The sequence below is a fragment of the Phalacrocorax aristotelis genome, chromosome 6 (assembly GCF_949628215.1).
Source record: "Phalacrocorax aristotelis chromosome 6, bGulAri2.1, whole genome shotgun sequence".
NCBI classification, from domain to species: Eukaryota; Metazoa; Chordata; class Aves; order Suliformes; family Phalacrocoracidae; genus Phalacrocorax; species Phalacrocorax aristotelis.
In genome coordinates this window covers 29,422,605-29,443,129 of record NC_134281.1, presented here as the reverse complement: position 1 = coordinate 29,443,129, position 20,525 = coordinate 29,422,605, and the positions used below count along the sequence as shown (strand labels likewise).

Here is a 20,525-nt window from a genome sequence, read left to right as displayed (position 1 = left end):
TATCGTCTGGCTCCAAAGCTAGATCAGCTTCGGCACATGATGTCCATCTGGCTGAGCTCGCATCTACCTTTGATATGCTTTAGGGGAAGACAGCTGACCTGCACAGTTAAGACAACTACTTTGTCTTCTCACGCTGCTGCTCCCTGGTCAAACGCGCCCAGCATCACAGCTCAGAACGGTCAGTACGCTTCTTTGGGCTGAGGTTTTCCTACACCAGTGCACAGGCAGAGTCATCTGCTCCTGCCCGGTGCTGGCAGGCCTGCCTTGCCTTATGTGCTGTGAAAGGCGCTGCAGCACTGACAGCTCAGACAGCGGTGGCTTGTTACAGCCTGACTCAAAGCAGTAAACTAAGGCTGTGATGGTGACTGAAATCGGCACTGTCACTAGCAGCTTAATTCCCTAAAGCTACTTGCGGACTGCTGGGGAACACAGCTCAATGAGCACCTCGGGTTCCTTAGAACAGGATTGGGTGGGTCTTTGCAGCACAGTGTTATGCACTTTTTTTGTCACGTTCACTTTCTCAGCTCACCTCCGGAGCACCACACTTCAGCTTGCACAGAGCTTCTAGTACACTGATGGCACGTGCAGCCTGCAGGGAGGCCAATCTCCCTGAGACAACCGCAGGAGCGCTCCAGGAGGCAGGTGCTGGCTGCTTTACACCTGTTTCCAGAGGGCAACTCTCAGAGGGCAGGCGGGAGGGGTAGGTGGCACTTCACCCCCTCTCTAAAATGTCTGCTCTAGTGTCATAAACTGTCTTATTAAAGAAAAGGACACAGAGACACGTCACAGTGAGCCTGTGGTGCAAGGATTTCCCAAAAGGTCCCTTTAATGTGTTTGCAGCAGCAGCAAGCAGTCAGTGCTAGTTTGGCACCAGGAGTTAGATGCGCAGCACTACACATTAGACACTGAGTCATCCTACCCAATGTTTTATCCATATGAATAGAGAAAGTGAACTACAACATAGTACTATGAGCACATATAAATCAAGTTATTTGTGTTCTATCCCACTTTCAGCTTGTAATATTAGAAAAACAAACTTAAGACAGTTACTAATTGGATGATGATCAGATGAGTACATGGTCATTGCTGCCAGGCAAGAGTTTAAAAAACATGAGGAAAACCCCACACTGAAGTTTTTGTTCTACAAACGTCAGCTCAGCCCTAGTAACAAAACCGCTGTACAGAAAGCACCCGCTGCGTTTTTGTCAAAATAGTTGGAGCCAAAATAATTTTCCCATCCTAGAAAGTCACAGCTATGTTATGTTCAGAAACTCCATTCAGCTCTAAGGAAGGTGCTGCAAACTAAGTCACACTATTGCAGCAGAGGCAAAAGCTCAGAAGCTCACGTACGGTGGTACATGGGTTCTCCCGCTCCGTCTCTATGAACTCCAAGGTTGTCTCTTTGCTTCAATAACCATGAATTTGCCATTTTCATGTCAACAGGTAAAATACTCTGCTGAGTATATAAAAACTGTTATAAAAAGGCAATCATAAAAGATAAGGTACTGGCAGGCATGTCAGCTTTTTTTAATAAAAAAAATAGCCATTATATCTATTTAAATAAGGCTTCTTGTTACAGATTGTTCCAGTTACTGAAGGAAAAGAAGGCCTGATGAAAAAAACAATCCCCCCCGTAAACCTTACACTTCCTGCCCCAAGAACACATCCTACAGGGAAGGTCATTCAATGTGCAAAGTGACAAAACAAACACTGGGGGAAGCTCCTGAAATGATATGCCCAGTCTAGTTTCTCTTGCATTATCTTCAAAATCTTAAAATAAAAAAAAAACAAACCAAAAACCCCAAACAACCCTAAACCAAATTCTAAAATACACAAAAAACCCCTTCATCTCAATATTCTTTCTGAAACAAATATGTACAGCACATTTATATGCAATATGCAAAAGCTCTGTGTTGCTGTTGGCAACATCTATGCCCTCCCCAGCCCTATTCACAGGTGTGTACCTCTACGAAAACACAATTACATCACTAAGCCTGTTAGTTTGAAAAGGGGACTGAATTCACTTAAAACTTGTAAATTTTTGTGTAGGGGCTCCATTCGTTTGACTCTGGATTGTAGACTTCAACTGTGTTCAAGAATTCATTGCCATCGAATCCCCCAACTGCATAAATAGTGTTTGCCACCGTCGTAATGCCAGCGTTGCTCCTCGGAGTTGTCATGCTTCCCATCATCTTCCACTCGTTCCTAGCAGGGTCGTACATCTCCACACAGCTCACTGCGTGAGAGCCGTCAAAGCCTCCACCGACGAAGAGTTTTCCTATCAAAAGGAAACAAAAGGGTACATTTCACTGCTAAGCACCAGCCCTGTCGCCAAACACGGCCTCCCTTCCGGGGAGACAAACCAAGCCAAAACGAAGGAACTTCACGTTTCCTGTCAGAAGCCTTTGCCTTATTCAAGGTCTGAAGTTACAGTATTGACCTGCCTCGGGTCTCCTGATGGCTGGAGCTGACTGGAAGTTATTTCAGAGTAAGGGCAAAGCCCAAATTCAAACTGCAGTCCTGGAAGCTGCATCGTGATGTTTTGAAAAGAAAGAGGTATGGACGAGTGCCCCAGGCCAAGAGTTTTTTGTTTTTCTGGTTACAGTTTCTAATTAAAATTGGAAGCATAGCCAGGTTCTTACTGTATTGTTTTCTCCCTGAGAAGGAACACTGTAACCTAATGGCATCTCGGCTTAGCATGAAAAATTCATCACGAACAAGAGGTTGCTTAAGCCTGTGGAAGCCTACCATCACGAACGGCCACTCCAGCTCCTCGTCGAGCCACGTTCATGGGTGCAATCAGGGTCCAGGTGTTGTTCTCTGGATTGTAACGCTCCACGCTGTTCAGGCAGTTCCATGATTCTGCTCCTCCAATTATGTATAGATATCCACCCAGCTCGCACACTGCAGACTGATGTCTCCCTACAGTTAAACACCAGGAGTTACAGCCCAACACAGAAGTCAGGCGCTAACAACATGCCAGAGCAGCTGAAATTTAAACTAGTTGGTTGGTTGGTTTTAAGCCTCCAGTTTTACAGTCGCCCTTTCCCTGCTCCCTCCCAAACTACACAGCAAACTTACGTGTATTAAGGGGAGCACAACTTGTCCAAGATTTTGTTACGGGATCAAACACGTCACAGTTCTTAAGTCCCTTTTGTCCATAAGGATCCGAACCACCAACAATGTACAGTTTTCCATTCAGGGCACACACTCCTAAGTCATAAAGGAAAGAATAGTAAGTAAGCTAATAAACGAAAGAATTTTTAAAAAAACAGTCAATCAACTGCAGATGCATTACCTGCATTGCAGCGGTTGGTTCTCAGTTCCGGAACAGGAGTCCAGTCATCTATTTCTGGCTCATACATTTCTCCACAGCTCAAGTCATCTGAGTGACCGTTTGACCCACCCACAACATATAGCTGCCCCTAAACAGAAAAAATAAATACCTTCTTCACATCTAAGCGCACAAAACCTCAAAACATTAGCACTTTAGTAACGGCGTAACTGCAATTAAGCGACTTCTGTTACCATTTTGTAAAGTTCGCCACGTTTGTCCCACCCACATTTCCATAATGTCCCATTTCATCTCATCTCCACCCACCACACACCATTAAAACTGCCATCTGGAATCGAGCTCTCGGCGTTCTCATTGGTGCAATGAAAGTCCAAGTGTCCTTCTGTGGATCGTAGCATTCCACTGTGCGCAAACACTCCTCTCTGTTATATCCACCTAAAAGCAAAAGGTCAGATGATACCACATTTCCAAAGACCGACTGCTTCGATGTTGACAAACTCTGACTCTAATAGAGTGCACGGAGTTAAGCCACTGGCTCCCCCTCACCCACAGTCCAGCAACTTGTTTGAAGACTTGTTACCATTTCCTTTACCTGCAGCAATGAGCTTGCCGTTAAGTTCAGCCGTGCCCAGTCCAGACCGAGCGTACTGCATGGGAGACATGGGCTTCTCTATGATATCATTTGGTTGAAGCTCAAAACTCAGACTCTTGAGGAGTCGTGGTGTGCTCGTGGGAGAGCTCTGCGGGCTGTTACGGCCATGCAGGAAGATCACGCACAGCACGCCATCCAGGACAGCAAGACACAGGTAGGTGTTACCTGTTGTCAGGAGAAAAGGAGAGACCACCAATATAATGAAATTTTACATGAATGTAAGTGAATGCCAACTAGGGTCTTCTGATTATGCTTCTCCCCTTCTGAGTATGAAAACTTTATTTTTTCTGCTTTCTGGTTCCAAGTGTCAGCCTAGTTACTGGAAAATACGAGTTTTAGCTGATTAATATAGTGTTCAAAGGACATAAAGACAGCAATCTAAAGACTTTTTAGGGGACAGTCTCCTCGCACGCATGCAGCAAATAGCTCTGCTAATTAATCAGAGACCACCTATCTCCTTCAGACTTTCTGGCTAAATTATACACACTGTGGGATTTGCGATGGCCCTGTCGACAAGGAATCAAGACGTACGTAATCCCAATTTGGCCGCATTACATTTATGTTACAAAAATCCCACAATTACTGGGCAAATTACTTGACTTACACATCATCAGTAAGAAAAAGCACTTCTGCATTTCTTACAGATGTTGAAGGAAATCCCCCAGGAGTGAGAGGTGGTAGGTACATAATACCAGACGCATCTATCTTTTAGACAAACCCTGCCCCAGCTACTCACTTGAAGTTTTCTCTGAAGCAATGATTTTCCACTCATGTTTAGGACTCTGAACAGTAGCATGTGGAGAAAGACTTCCAGAGGAGCTGCTACTAATCTGCTTGTGATCATTCTCACGTGGTGGCTTCTTCTGCAAAATCAAAAGGCAGCTACAGAAACCTAGCCAGAGACTACACCTCCTCCTACCTTTGCTTCTCTGAGCTAACACATAACTATTCAAGAGATCACTTCGTCTACCACCTCCGCAGAGCATCATTTATAGCACACCTCAATTTTCAAAACATGTTGCCTACTCGGCCACAGTGGCCAAAAACCACCCTACGTCTTATCTTGGTACTCATTTCATCCTCTGACTGCACCTTTGTACTGCTGGTGTCCGACTAGAAATGAGTTCAAATTCCTAGAAAAGAGCATGTGTTACTAGCAGGATTCTCACATGTAAGGAAAAACCTACACCCATGTGGAGAGAACTGATCTACAAACTAGAAGCCTCACTCGCAAGCTTCTGGAACTGGAGTTAATTATATAATGCTATTTGGAAGTGAATTTACTATTCTCTTTGTTCCCTGAAGACAAATTAATTTTGCCTCAGTTCCTCCCTGTGCTCAGATTAGCTGTTTTCTTGGACTTTACTCCCTTGCTACCTTCCCACTACCAGGAGGTTTCTGCTTTCTTATTCAATTGAATTTATACTGAGCTTTCTTAATTGAACAAAATAACGTAAAACCCCACAATTTCACATTTCAGATGACACTGCACTGTTGGTTAGGCTGCTCAGGCTTTTTCTGAATCATAAGAACTAAACACAAAACGTTAACATCCTGCCTACTCTGTTTAGCAGCAAAGTTTATGACCACAGTACCAAGTCTGCAATGCTTGCACAGTTCCCTGGAGTCTGATCTCTATGGAAACTGCCATAAGACTTCTGAAATACACAATCTAACTCACAGATAACCTTACACACAAGAGTTTGACAGCTATAGTCCACTCAGCATGAAAACCAAGTCATTTTGTGGATAGCATTTTTGTTATTTCTGAACCTTCATCCTGTTAACAGCTTATTCCCTTATCCTTAAATTGCCTCGATGGTCACAGAAATTACAAACATTTGTAAGTCAAAAATTTAAAAGTCAGTTTTTCCAGGACTGTCACCTATGGGTTTCTGGTGTTAACTCTCTCAACTGTCCAGAATTTCTAAAGTTGGCAATTCTTATTATCAGAAAGGATTTAAAAAAAAAAAAAAAAAAGAAGTTGAGAACTCTTGGCCTTATTTCTAAAAATGAACTTTTTGAACATTCACCTCTCAGCTTCTATGGGTATTACCAGGAATAGTATCCAAAGGTATCCAAAGTCTGTGAAAGCTTCCTAAAAACAATTAGGAAACTGGAAAATTAGCTGGCTTTTTGTTTTCCTCTCTGTTCACTTCTAAAATCCATGTTCCAGGATGGGGAGTATTTTCCATAAAGATTAGCTAAAAATTTCAAGTAGTATACTTTTGTATCAGCACATTCCACTGTTATGGGTTAACATATTGCAATATATGTGCTTCTAACTCAGTGAATTTAAACAACCTTAATTTGTATAAAGCAATTTGATAATTTACATATATGAGCCCTCGTTCATTCTTTGTTTCTTACACAGCCTCCATTGTGCTAAGTCGTGTGTTTTTCAGGAGCGGAGAATTATCTGCCTAGAACTTAGAACAAAAATTATTGTCTCAAAAGGCACAAGACTGATTTGTACACAGTCAAAGCATCGGCCACCTCTAGGTCTGAAGTTACCTACTACTGCTTTTTTAAAATCTCTCTAACACAATCCAGTGCAGCTGAACAAAAGAAATGGATGCTGGCAGCTGAAGGGTTAGAACTTATGTCTAGAATCTTTTCCTGTGCCAACATACAACAGGCGCATAAGCCATTCTCCACTGCAAGCTGAGCAGTCCCTGGTCTTTACGGTCTCTTGAGTACCTCTACAAAGCCACAGCTGACTGGCTGCAGCTGACTGCTTTTCTACCTCTTCTTTCTTCTAACAGCCTAAGATTTATTTTGAAGTCAAACCTAAAGCACTCAGTTTTGCAAAGGCTTAGAGTCAGTCTGCCGAAAAAAAACGAGAAGCAGAGACTAAATCGTTGCCTCCGGCAGTTTTGGGAAAGATACTTTCTCATCACATATTTCTCCATTAAAGCTACTGCTGCTTTCTCTGCTACAGTACACAAGACATCGGGTGTGCTGTAAACTGCTCCAGTCTATCTGGGGTTACCTCAGACTGTCTGCAATTTGTACCTGCACAAACTGAATGTGGTCATCATCACTGCCATACACCTCAGCCTGTCCATCTAGCAGATTTCCATCAAGCAGCTTGTGATCAGCTGAGTAGTACAGCGTTTGAACCTGCAAAAACAACAACAGAATACCCATGTGGCTACTGTCTCCATTGCTACTTAGCTACAGGCAGATTACAAAAGGCAGTCGCCAGCATACTTCTCGTCATCCCATCTCAATCTAGCAGAATGACAAAACTAAAAGGAAGCAGATGTCATGGTGGCAATCTTCAAACACTGGATGAAGGCTCCTTACTTTCTCAGCTTGAGAGAAATCTTCTTTTTCCAAGGACTTCTACTGTTTTTCCAGCACAGAAACATTAGACAAGCAAGATGCACATTAATTTGCAGAATTACACAAATTCACAATCTCATGCAAGCATTTTTGTTATCCCCGCAAACATGTTTTCTGCTTTGAGAAATACACATATTTAGCTCCATCAAAAAAACTTAAAGAGAAGCCAACAGTGGACTCTAAGAGAAAGTTATGGAGATGAGGGAAGACAACACAAATTTAAGTTCTGGAGGAAACTGTTGTCCACAAGTAAACATCAGATGCAACTGTTTCAGTGAAATGCATCTGAATTTCAACATGGCTAAAACTTTTAAAATTAGTTTTTCCAAGAGGACATACACACTTGAGAATATATGACAGCATCAACATGTACTTTTGCCTATACAAGTGTTGTTGAAGATCTATTGTACTCGTAATAACAAACTGGGAAGATTTTGACGTTTCATGGGTTTTGGTAAAGTCCATTTTCTCTAGCCAACTAAAAATTTTGATTCCCCACTCATTTTTCCATTAAAAACTGCCCAGGCTACATCTAGTATTAGTATTCATGAGTAAAGCCATTTAATAACACACAACTTAAAAGAATGTATCCTGTAAAGGAGTAAGTAAACACCATTAAATCATCATCATCGTTCTCTGCCCACAGCGGATTTTCTTAGGAGAACTGGGGCAGGACTGCTGCTTCTGTACGTGTCAATACACTTGAGGTTTCTTCTTGGTTCTTCAGCCTTGGTATCCTAGTTTTGTTAATAAACCTATGGGGAGATAAATCAATGGGGAGGAACAACCATTAGAAGCTTTTACCTACTTTGCATTTACAAGCAAAACCTGCAAAGGAAAACATCAAGAATCTACGGCAAGTTTCAGTACCACCTCCCCAGTTCTAAAGCAAGATACATGCCACTTTGAGGTTACTGTACAGCACATAGTGAGCAAAAAAGGAAAGCAGAAGACCAGACTGAACAGTTCATTCAGCTCACCTGAACACCCCCCCAGTTTCTCAGCTTAGGGGTACCTACAGTAAAATTTAAATTCTTTAGGGTCATAGTTAAAAAAGTGGAAAAAAAATTAAAAAGAAAAGATAAAGGGATCATCCTTCATATTGACTTTTTAAAAAAAAAAAAAAAAAAAAAAAAAAAAAAGATGTTTAATCCCATTTTCTTAAAGACTAACCTCTTCCATTAGATCTTCCAGGCTGTCTCCATTCTCCCAGATGCTACGCTGTACCCAGTTGATTACCTTTGTGTACAATTTGCCATTGCTGGGTAGGCCAACATTGTCTTCCAGCATCACTTCAAGCTTGAATTAGAAAAGGAAAGGATTATTTACTCATAGGTATTACCCTTGTATTTGTAGCATGCTGTACTTTACCGCAGAGTGACAAAACACCATTTAAGCGGAGCTTTCAGCCTATGCCACTGACACTAGGAAGCACATTTAAGTACAGCTGCAGTTATCTTTCACACTAAGAAAGGATAATGGTATGGATTCTCTACAGTTAAGGTTCAGGGTAGTATGAATATGATACAGATCCAGAATCTTCACATTGGTAGCAAAAGTCAAAACACCAAATTTTCCTACTCCCAAAAAGGAAGCCATAATAGTTGCTCTTTGGGTTGCTTTTTTGAAATCATGTACCAGAAGGAAGTCTACAAACTTATGCTAACCTTTAGCCGTGGAAGTTTGAGAAATTCTTCCTGTTCTGAAATCTGTAAAAGATGTTCCTGAATGTAGCCATCAATCTTGTTCAACAAACGCGAGTCTCCCATACAACTTGCAAAGTTTCGGTAAGAGATGCAGCTCTGAACATCCATCTTGGAGAGCAAGTAGTCACCACAAACCTTTGCAGAAAAAAGGCTGCATCTTAGTTTACAAGTAGACAGGATTTTTATATGTTTAAATTACCTACCCCAATAGGCAGTAACAGTTTTTTTCTAACTGCACAATAGTGACTGCCCACTGTCACCCCTCTGCCATGCTAGAGCTGCAAATGAAGTGTTGCCTTCCATAGAAATACACGTATGTTAAATGAAGAGAGTCATATGCATTCGAAAGCTACTCCCACATACATTGACCCTATGCTTTTCTACTGAACACCTATTCAAAACCACTTATCTGCAGTCAAGAGAAGGTAAGAATCCCAGTGCCCTCATCAAACGTATCCCCATTTGCGACAAGACTATTTCTAAAGTTGACTTCTAACAAACTTATGTTCAGGAGTATGTGGATTATTATTCCTTCACATATCACCGCCACGGCTTTACAGGTTTAATTATGCCCCCCAATGCAACCAAGCACACCACCACTTCCATGAACCTGAAGGTAAGTGCCCAGCTATGATTCAGAAGCTGCTTTGCTTATACGGTGCACAAATATGAAACTTAACTTCAGAGGCCCCTTCAGCACAAAGATAACACAAGTGGAAGCCATACATACCAATGTCACTCAGATCAATACAATGCTAACGAACACGTGAAGAAGCTTATCCGCTGAGCGCTTTTTTCACAGCATCATCGTTTTTTGACTCATTAACACCAAAAAGCATAATGCTGTCAGACTGAGAAAGCAGAATGGATTTCTGGAAGGACTGAGAACTGTACCTGCTTAACTCTCTCCATCTTCAACTTCTTTGCTGCAGAGTATACATCTTTCACCAGTTCTTTATCAGCTTTTAACCTGTTAAAGAAACAAATTTACCTTCATTACTTTAATTTTTTTTAAATAAAAACCTACTCTTTCTGGTTTCTGTGAAAACTACTTACTGAGCAGTATAGGCATAATTCAACAGAACTTCAACGGCTTCTGGATTGAGATCATCAAATTTAACATGGGAAATTCCATGAGAGTCACTATCACTATTGAAGATTTCGAACAGGTATGGACTGCAGCACGCTAGCACGGCTCGGTGCGCCAACATCTCATGTCCACATACCTTTATTTAAAACACACATAAGAAACCCAACATGCTGGTAAGATTCTTCTTTTTTTAAGTACATTTGTATTGTAATAGTATAAAATCCTACCCAAGTGAACATCACAGTTAAAATCAATAAGTCTCCAATTTATGTCAGCTGAAAAAAAATGTTAGCATCGCTTCTCTCAAAGTATATCTGATTTTTTTTTTTTTACGTATGCATTTTTCAGAAAAATCAGGTTCTATAATCTCATGACTCACAATCAATGAGGCACACAGCATTACACAGTGTAACAAAAAACCCACCACATTCAAGCATCGTGCTTGGACGGAAAAAATTTACCTGGAGACGGACATCACAGAATTGACCACTTTTACGTAAGGCATTTAGTTTGGCAACAGATGACTCGATGAAGTTTTCATCTTCAAACAACAAATATCCATTAGGAATCATTTTGGTGTTGGTCTGGCTGAAAACAGAATGCATGAAGTTTAGAGATAGGACATTTTGCTTCAGTATAGAAGTACTATTAGCACATTGTTTGCAAACAAACATTCATGGGGAATTTAAAAAATTCATCTCCAAAAAAAGCCTAGACGAGTACTACTGCTGAGGAGTACATGTTGCCAATAATCCTTTGGATTGACTGGATCAATGATTTTCAGAAAGTGAGGCCACACCTTTTAATTTATCCACATCACTTCAACAGGTACCAACTCCAAAAGCTCATGCTGAACCTCTGCAAGCTCCGTGGGAGGAAGTTGGAAACCACTGGATTACACAAGAAGCTTTATTCCCCTCAATAAATCGGATTTGGTAGATTCATCACTATTTTCTGCTCACTGTAAGAAATCTATCATACTGGTCAGCTTCATTTTTTTGCGCAGACCCAAAAACCAGCTAAATTGAAAAATAAGAACTGAGAATATAAAGTAACTAATGAAGTAGAAGAATAGCTACAGGAATATTTTTTTTAATTTGATGAATAATGACTTAATTAAATATTTTAGAGTAGCTGGAAGTCATGAAAGAACATTGGCACAAAACAGACAGAATTAAATACATTCTGAACCACCACCAGGTATTTTAAATCATCACGATGCTAAAGCAACTTCCCCTGAAGATCTTGTCCATATACAAACATACCACCTCAGGTAAATTGAACTGAGACTGGAAAAATAACTTCAGAAAATTAAATTTTGAATTTGGAGGCTACTTTATAGGTCATTTAATTGATTCTTTTTTTAGCTAAGCACTTTCAGGAAGAGTCTACTTTACAAATAGGAAGCTAATTAAGAATAGTAAAATATGACCCTGAAGTGACTTTGACAATGAATTTGAAATATTTTTTAAAAATTATTATCAAATTGGTAAGTTTGAGCTGCTAACATGAGTATAGTAGCAGTATAAAAATATACTTTCCTCAACAATTTTAGATGAAAGAATATGTGGGATGCTACTAATGTTACCAGCAACAATTTAAATATCCACCTAAAGTTTAAGAAAATTCTGAAGATCAGACTAAATAAGAAAACCCCCAAAACAAAAAAACAGAGAGCCAAAGTCAGCAATAAAAATCCAAATAGCAAGCCTCACCCCCGCCAGCCCCCTGCCAAATAATTCTAGTGGTAACCGTTTACTTTAAATTCACTTACTACTGAAAGCATTTGACCCTAAACTGGCAACAATAATCTTACTTACAAAGATTATTATCCATTTGTAGGCACTTTCATTTGTTGTGTTTTATGAAAAAAAGGACAGCAAGGTTTTAAAGCTGCAGAAGTTCAGTAAAACTATTAACTATTGTATACGCAGCTAACAGTATCAACCTACCTAGCAAATAGATTACTGTAAATTTTTAACTGGGAGATCTTAAAATAATCCAATGGTGTCACTGTGTTAAAACAGAGCACTTCAGTTTCAGTATCTTCTGACAGGAAAGATGTCTGTTGAAATGCAAAAGCAGACGTGTCTTTGCAGCTGCAATATGGATTCCAAAACTATCAGGCTTGAAGATGATGTAATCAAGTCCTTAAAAGCTATAGACATGAATTTCTTCTGTGATAATCATGCATCATAACCTGCAATAAAGGAGAAGTTATCAAATAAGGACAATAGACAGTACTACCACCTATTTCAGAAGAAACTTTAATAGTCTCTTAAAGTAGAAGTTCCTGACCCGAACGAACAAGTTTTAATTCACAAAAAACAGCCTGAAAACTTCCATATTGAGACCAATCTCATGCCTAACAAGAGGTCAACCACACCAATTTTTATACCTACAGAGACAAGAAAGTCGTTAAATTAGTGCTTAGAGAAGAAGTTAGAACAGCTGAATCCCATTTGAAAACAACTTACCAACTCTAACCTTCAGCACTTCCTGTATCTAGAGCATTATTGCTTGCTTACACAAGTAGATAACTCTTAAGCAACACAACAAAAATGACCAAGTTTTAAAAAAGAAACCAATCCACACGCCTCCTACCTTTTGCTTTTCCTGTACTCAACTACTTATATCCTTCTTCTACTGAACGCCTAAATTGGACTGAAGGTAGATTAAGGACATGTCTGAAATAACTGGGCATGTCTCCAGTCTCTGGTACTTCAAAAAAAAAATTATTATAAAGTCAGAAATCGCTATTTGGCAATAACTTTCTTTGATAAAAAGTCTCTTTGCTACCCTGCGAAGAGAATCTGTTAAGTTCTGGTCAAGTCCTGGACTGGCAGTGCAGACTGGAGTAGCTTTGTTGGGATTCTGCATGCAGGTGGACTGTTTATGCTGGGCTTTTTTGGGGAGGGGAGAAGAGGAGGAGGAGCAGCAGCGGGGAGGGAACAAGCAACAAACACCGACTCTGGAACTTTCCATGACCCTGATGCCACCTCAGGAAAACAGCAACCACTTCATCCACTTGAGTTCCCCATCGCAGTTCCAAAACTATATTTGTATCTGCAGATTAAATGCCACACCGGGAATCAGGTTTCCTAAAAATAGGTGCAGCTTGTTTCTCCACATCAAAAATTAAAAGACACCTACATTGTAGGCAAGAGAGCCTCACAGCCCCACTGCCTGGCCAGTGCTCACACACGGTATCCTTTTGGCAGGAACTGTAACCTCCCTTGGTTGGCTCAGTAGACCAGCAGCTCAAGCATGAGGCTGATTCATAAGAGCAGCAGGGGGCATTATCCCACAACATACCAGCTCCACAGGAAATCTGCTTCCATCTTTAACAGCTGCTTGCAACCCTGAAGACAAAATATTTCAGCCAGCAGATAACCGAGCAGAAAGAATGGATGTTAATTAAGTTTGGCTACTAGAACAAACACATACACATACAGGAGGAAACAGCAGCGCTGTCTGTCTGTAATATAGTATCCCCTCACGCAGGGAGGGCTATGAGAACAGTACCCCACGGACTACAGCTTTCTACAATATACTTTAATGTCAGCATACTTTACTAGGAAAAAATCTCCATAGAGTAAATGTATGTTCTTTTTATAATCCTACAAGCAAGTCACAAAACTGAAACCAAGCTCTATTTAGCAAATATTATTTAACTAAGCATTTGGAAGTCAGCACTTCTCCTGTTAGTACAACTGGTATAACCTTTCCAGTTTCTAAAGTAATCAAAACATTTCACTTCTCAAAAGCAGAGGTAAACAGTCCGAGGTCCACACTCTCCCCAGTCACCTCAGCTGAAACATTCTGTTGTTCAAAGATGCAGAAGTATTATTTCAACACAAGTGTTGCAATGAATTAGCTTACAAAGAAAGTGATAAGAATCTTTTAGAAGTTATGCTTCACCAAGACTATCCATGAATATACAACAGAATTATCAGCAGGAGACCTCTGACTTTATCATGTCAGATTTTAAACCCTCTTTTTCCTTTATAGGAATTACCCACACATGACAGCTAAGCTTACCTAGCCAGATGCAAGCTACAGCAGGCACCTATAAAGACAAGTCAAGGGGGGCGAGCTCTGCGTGCCACAAGTTGCACTGGGTGGTGGGTACAGCGTCAGGCCATTTTGTTGAAAAGGCTGGGACCAACCCAGTCACCACTTGCTTGATTCTGAGCGGAAAGCGACACTTCGCACATCAGATCATCCATCTTGGTTGACCTGGTTTTAAACCAGCTTTTTCTTGACTGCGAGATCTCTCAAAGAAGTTCTCTTGTTAACCAAGTCGAGGTCCATAACTACCAAAGCAAATTAAATGCATTTTGCTACCACAGCTCAGACAAGCAGGCTACTAGCCTGCTCACACATCACATTATGCATTCCCCCTGTTCAATATTCAATGGGATTGCTGCTTATTACCTGTACCGAGGGGAGATTTCAAGTTACACGACAACTGTTCAAACCATTTCCACTAAATTCCAGAATCATCATCATTCGGTCTATGTCTCCGGGCATGTTTTGTCATTCTGCTGTAACACAGTGTTTTAACTTTGCCCGGTGTACTTGCTTACGACCTTCAAGACCTATAAAGGACATCCAAAATAATTCCGGATTGAATGGACGATTTGTCTTTTAAAGCCCTCCTTTGTGTATGAGGTCAAAACCACACATCCTGCATTTTTGGACCTAATAGTATTGTCCAATCTGAATATCTAGGAATTTGGACGCCTTAATTATTGCCACAAAATTTCAATACTGTTGTGTGTGAACCATGGCTAATATCACTACTCCAAATAGCATTAAATAGCACAAGCATACGCATTAGTTTCTGCATTCTTTTGGCTTTGGTACACTACTGCTAGAACAAAAGCCAACCAACCAGCCAAAATTGAATGAAAAGCCAAGCATGCCATATTTTCTGCATTAAAGGCTTAAACAGGTACTGAGAAAAAATTCCTTTCTTAAATTTCTTTAAGCATCTAAATAACTTTGCCATCACCACCACCCCCTTGCTTAAACTCCCTTCTAGCCCACCCCATCAAGAACTGCCAGTGGCTTTTTAATAATTTTCCAGGACTTTGAATTTTTTAAGCCAAGCGTGACATTTACAGATAGCTGTCAACTAGGTAAAGTATGAAGTCTGATGCCTCTGAAAGGATTACTTTTCAAGCACCATCAAAATGCAATTATTTAAACTATTGAAGCGACAGAATTAGCATTCCAGAATGAGAACAACACTTTCCATTTGAGAAAATTCTTACTTGAAAGCAGGCCTGTTTCCTGCACTGATTTTTAAAATTAAGCTAAAAATAAGTGATATATACACTCTGGATTTCCATTCTAGTTTTAATATTAAAGATTGATACTGGTATTGAGCTCAGAGGCACCGCCTTCAATCAAGAGTCAATCATGCTAGGTGTCATACTGCAGAGGACTGAGACAGGTCAGGAGGACTGAAACATTCCCATGGGGTGTTTCGATGACACGGCTGTTCCCAGGCAGAGAAATGTCAGTACTCAACCGTCTGCCCAGTCACTCAATTTAAACATAACTATGTCCTAATAATTGTGTTTCCTGAACACTTACTGTTATGCAGAGACTCAGAATTTCATTTGCTATACATATATACCGCTGGCCCATGGAAGATTCATGGCTCATAATGCACTCTCAGATAAATTCACTACACATAGCTGACTTCCAAAAAAGAAATTTCCCCCTTTAAAACTCATCTTTCCACTTCACTGTATATGTTTAAAGGGGCATTTAAGAAGACTCACCTAAATAACACGGATACTGTCTTCTCATCCTTCACTAAGCTATCCTCTTACATGTATCCTGCAAATGTAAATACTACTGAAATATGATTAGCTCAGTTACAAGAGCAAATATATGTCATAATTAATACATTTAAAATTGTTAATTGTGTTTAGAATTTAGGATCTGTTCACCCCATTTTTTTAAACACTTGTTCACTGCAGAAAACATGCCAACATTTTAAAAACCTGCTGCATGATGATTACTGTTGGATTTCTCTGAGATCTAAGAGCCATTATCATGCCCTAGGACCTGCCACCGCAGAGCTGCTTTCAGCAGAGGTACAAGCTGCGACCTCAGGTGAGGTACCAAGACGACAGGTCCCAGAGCCACATACCAAGGCAAAAGTCACCTTGCTTATGACCTATATTCTAGGCTATATTCCGTTAAAAAAAGTTAAACAAAGCCCTTGCTTTGTGCCAGCTTTACACACACCTTTTCGTCAGATTAAGGTACTACCTCTTCAACTCAGAAGTAAAACACTAACTTGGGGGTGATACACCAAAAAGTATTAGCTTTTAATCAAAGGATTAAAAAGTAATGATGGACACTTGTTGATCCAGTGAAACAAAAATGGAATTTAAACACCATGGTTGATGCTTTTTAGTTGCTGTGGGATTTCTGGCTTTTCACAGTCCAGTTCAGAAGAAATGTAGGTCATACCTATGACTACTCGTAGTCCATTACCTGCATCAGAAGATAAAACCAGATGTCCTCAACAATTTTCTTTCACACATTAGCCCTTATTTATGGTAAAAAACATACGATCTTTCCATGTCTGAGTTTGCATTTGGGCAAAATATCACATACTTTATACCACTGAACAGGCTCAGCTTATACCAGTGATATAAAATATCACCAAAATCATACCAGTGATTTAAAATAAGACTCACAGAATTTATATTAATTGTTTTGTGTTCAGTATTTTCACTTTCCAGTTCTCTTCCACTAAAGATTTAGTCTCATTGATAACTACGGCTTGTAAACAAAATTGTTGTATTTCACTGCAAATCAGCCTTAGCTGTGCTCCCACCCCAACAGCAAGGGGACGATATTTGCTGCCACCAGCGAAGGACTGAAGGGGAAGGAAAAAGTACTATGGACATTTTCCAAAATGTTCTACATGCAGTCCAAGAAGATGTAATACTTGGACTGTCCTCTATAGAGCGCAAGCCTAGAGAGCTCTTTCAAACACACAATCATGTATGTAGGCTTAAAAAAAATTAAGAGAAGCAGGCTTTATGCTTGAACGTAATTGCTCTTTCAACCACAACTCTCAGCTGCAACACACCAGCTGCCCATTTAGTATTCGCTTCCACTGCTGTCCCCCCCATGCTTCTGATACACTGTTCCAGAGTCTTAGCACTGGTCATTATGTCCCCTTTCCATACTGGTTCTGCATTTCCTCTTCTCCTTTTCCACATTATACCCTTTTTGCTGTTGTCATAGTCTTTATCTACACCTCTTTTTTCTTCCTTCTGCCTCACATGCACTCTCTTAAAATCTGAGCCTTCCTTTCCCCCCACCTCCATATGGGTTTCTTTTATCTGCTAACACACACTTCCCACTGTTCTTCAAACATTTGTCACACAAACAGTAAACTGGTGGTCTTTTTATTTGTATGCTGTCGTTGCCTCCCACCCCACATTCTGGGCAGTTTTTGCCTTTGTTACCATCTCCTGCTCCTTAAGAACTCAAGCAGAGTTTTTTATTCTATATTCTACAAAATTAGACCTATTCACAGTAGCTCAAATACCATTTCCTAACTGGAAAGTACTCCCTGGCTGTTGCATCCTGTGCTCCAGGAATTAGGCTTGTGGCTACAAAATCCACGTTCTAAAATTAAGCCAATCTCACCATCAAAGCACCACATCCTGCTTGGTTTCTTATTTTATAGATCCCTGACAGAAAAGAGTAAATGTGGTGTCTACACACCCATCACTGGAAACAAAAAAGTCCTCCCCTTCTCAAACCACGACAAATAAGGAGAGTGGCATCATACTGAATTTCCACTAGTCTATCACTGCTCAGCCTTGCTACCCTTCTCCTTAGTAAATAACCTGGATGCCTCGCCTCTCACTTTGCCAACATTTTTCTACCCTGCATGAAACCGTAACCAGTTTTTATGTCGGTGGGAATCCTGGGTGAAGGAACAGAGAGGCTGCCAACGCAAAGATATTTTCTACCTTGAAGCGCCTCTGAAAATTTCTAAAAAATTGCTGGAAATTTGTGCATGCAGGCAGAAAACACTGTATTTTCTCCCCCTCCCCCCCACCCCACCCACCAAAAAAAAAGCGCGAGCCTTCTGGTCATTCACCCTCATCACCCTTCTCCAGAAGCACTGATGTGGACTGGCAGTCACTGTTTGCGCTGCGTTATCGCCTATTTCCCAGAACTGATACAGATGACAGGGAGGGTCATGACATTGGCAACAAGCTGTCAGCACATGTTCTTCAGCCCGAAATGGCTATTTTCTTCACTGAAAGCCCAGGATTTGTGCTGTTCTCTCCCCCCCCCCCCCCCCCCCCCCCAACTCTAACGGGTTTAGGGAGGGTGCCACTCCGCGATGGCAGCGTGGCGCTCGGGAAGGCGCACAAGGCAGCGCCTGACCTTGGAACAATACCCACGCGTGTGGAACAGCCGGTTTTCTGGGGACTACACGACATTCCCGGCAGCCGGCGGTGCCCCCCCTCCGGCGGGATGGGAGCCCTGAGGGAACCCATCTCCGGCCATTTCCCCAAGTTCGCCTCGATGAGGATGGCAACTTCGAGATCTGGCCGGCCTTTGAGAAACCGCCCCCAGTTACGCGAGGAACAGCCGCGGAGCCACCGGAGCTCCGGTTCCTCCGGCCCACGGCGCGGGGAGGGCGCGCTGCGACGGGCTGGGCCGGGCCGCCGCCGCCGGGCCCGCCGGCAGCCCCGGGCCGCCGCCAGCGCCGAACAAAGAGCGGCGGGGGGGGCCGGGGAGGCGCGTCGCCCCGCCGTTCCCGGCCTCGTGGACGGCCGCCCTCCCCCTCACAGCCGGCGCGGGCCGCCCGCCCCGCTGGGGCCCGCCGCCGTACCTGGTGCCTCTCAGCGCAGACGATGCTGTTCATATTGGGAGCCTCCAGGCTGAGGGGGAAGCCGACGCGAAGACGCAGCCCCAGCCCGCCGGGAAGAGGGAGCGGAGGGCGCAGGGAGGGTGAGGCGAAGCGAGGCGCGGTACTGCTGAGGGAGGCGGCGGGAGCGAGCAGAGCAGCGCAACGGGAGCTGGGCGATCCTGTCACACGGTGACCCTGTCACTCACTGCGCCTTGTAACCCTCCGCCTGCCAGGGGCGGGCGGGAGGCGGCCGGCATCACTCCGCCAAGAAACGAGTCCGGCCGCCGCCCGCCCTCTCTTCTTCCAGCCTGAGGGAGCGGCCATGGCGGCAAGAGCTGGGGGCGGGCGCGGCAAAGGCAGCCGGCTCCGCGGGGATACGCAGGCAGGGGAGAAGCCGCCCTGGCCGCGTTCTTCGGCTAAGTTCGTTACGTAATTATTGTCCACCCGCTGCAGTAGTTTTATTTCTCAAACCTGGGGTTGCCCTTTTTGCTCAGGCAGGGCTTCCTCTCATCGTCTCGCATCCGTAGGAAGGCACCCACTTCAACACAAAATATCATATTTAACACTGGCATCTCTCCCTGGCGGCCTGTCCCGTGTGCTCCGGGGGCCAGGCTGCCCTCCGTCTGCCTCTGGCTACAGCACCCCTGAATCGTTCTGGGAAAGGTGTTTTCCCATCTGGATGAGAAATATCGCCCCTCGCTTTTCAGGATAAATTCTATCTTGCTAGGCAAAGTGGATTTAAAACATAGTTGCTGATAAATGAGTGGTGTTTAAAGTCTGGTCTTTATGTGTTTGTATGCTAGATGGCCTAATGGGTTTCTGATTCATGGCTGCTGCAATATCATAATAAATAAAACATGGAGCTGGATGAAGTCTGAGGTTCCTTGCTTCCTGATTTAAAACATCAAGGTCACTTGGAAGGCAGCAATACGCTTCCCTGTGCTATTGCCCTGCCTGCTCTCTCCTGATTCTGAGGCTGCCTTGGTCAGAAACTAGGAAACCTATAGGAGATCATGTTAGATACAGCATCTCAAACGTGTATGACATACGTGATAACATTAACCCATTTCTCGTAACATTCTTCCAGAATGTCAGTGGAGAAGCATGTTTCAGAACACTGAAGTTGGATGATTCTGAGGTTTCAAGCAGAAAATGCTTCAAAATACTGAAAATAGTGGTCTTGCCTCATCCGAAGCGAGGAGAGGCATTAAGCCATAGGTATATTCCTCCCCTACATGAATCCCTCCGTCTCTGGAGACATATACAATAGCACATGGTGCAGCTGGGCCCTCTCTTCGGCTCCTCATTTTGCTGGCAGCAAACAGGACCATCCTGACTTCTCATCTCCCTCTAATATATTTCCACTCTCTCCTCCTTTCAGTTTATAAATTACCAGCCACGCCTCAGTGCCTACCTTCCCACTCTCTGCTTTCTGTTTGAATGAATCTTCTTATCAGGGCCGTGGTAATCAAAGGCACTCGTGGTTAAAGCTGGGATGTAGACAGAGGTGAAGACAAGACAGG

At 42.5% G+C, this 20,525-nt stretch overlaps 1 protein-coding gene across 3 annotated transcripts; it reads right to left on the bottom strand.

Moving 5' to 3' along the window:
* Nucleotides 1–795: 795 nt before the first annotated feature.
* IVNS1ABP (influenza virus NS1A binding protein) lies at nucleotides 796–19,343 on the bottom strand. 3 transcript variants are annotated; one of them, XM_075096774.1, is made up of 15 exons: nucleotides 18,985–19,343; nucleotides 12,044–12,291; nucleotides 10,553–10,679; nucleotides 10,058–10,227; nucleotides 9,896–9,971; nucleotides 8,963–9,136; nucleotides 8,469–8,594; nucleotides 6,963–7,070; nucleotides 4,684–4,810; nucleotides 3,888–4,112; nucleotides 3,609–3,730; nucleotides 3,299–3,425; nucleotides 3,082–3,213; nucleotides 2,749–2,922; nucleotides 796–2,278 (listed from the first exon to the last, which is right to left on the bottom strand). In XM_075096774.1, the coding sequence occupies exons 3-15, from the start codon at nucleotides 10,661–10,663 to the stop codon at nucleotides 2,025–2,027; spliced, it is 1,926 nt and encodes a 641-aa protein (XP_074952875.1). In that variant the 5' UTR covers nucleotides 10,664–10,679; nucleotides 12,044–12,291; nucleotides 18,985–19,343; the 3' UTR covers nucleotides 796–2,024. The 3 variants fall into 3 exon arrangements, with proteins under 3 accessions (XP_074952875.1, XP_074952877.1, XP_074952876.1); XM_075096776.1 differs by having other exon boundaries at nucleotides 10,553–10,675; nucleotides 18,985–19,208; XM_075096775.1 differs by lacking the exon at nucleotides 18,985–19,343 and adding an exon at nucleotides 12,696–12,971.
* Between the last annotated feature and the right edge of the window lie 1,182 nt (nucleotides 19,344–20,525).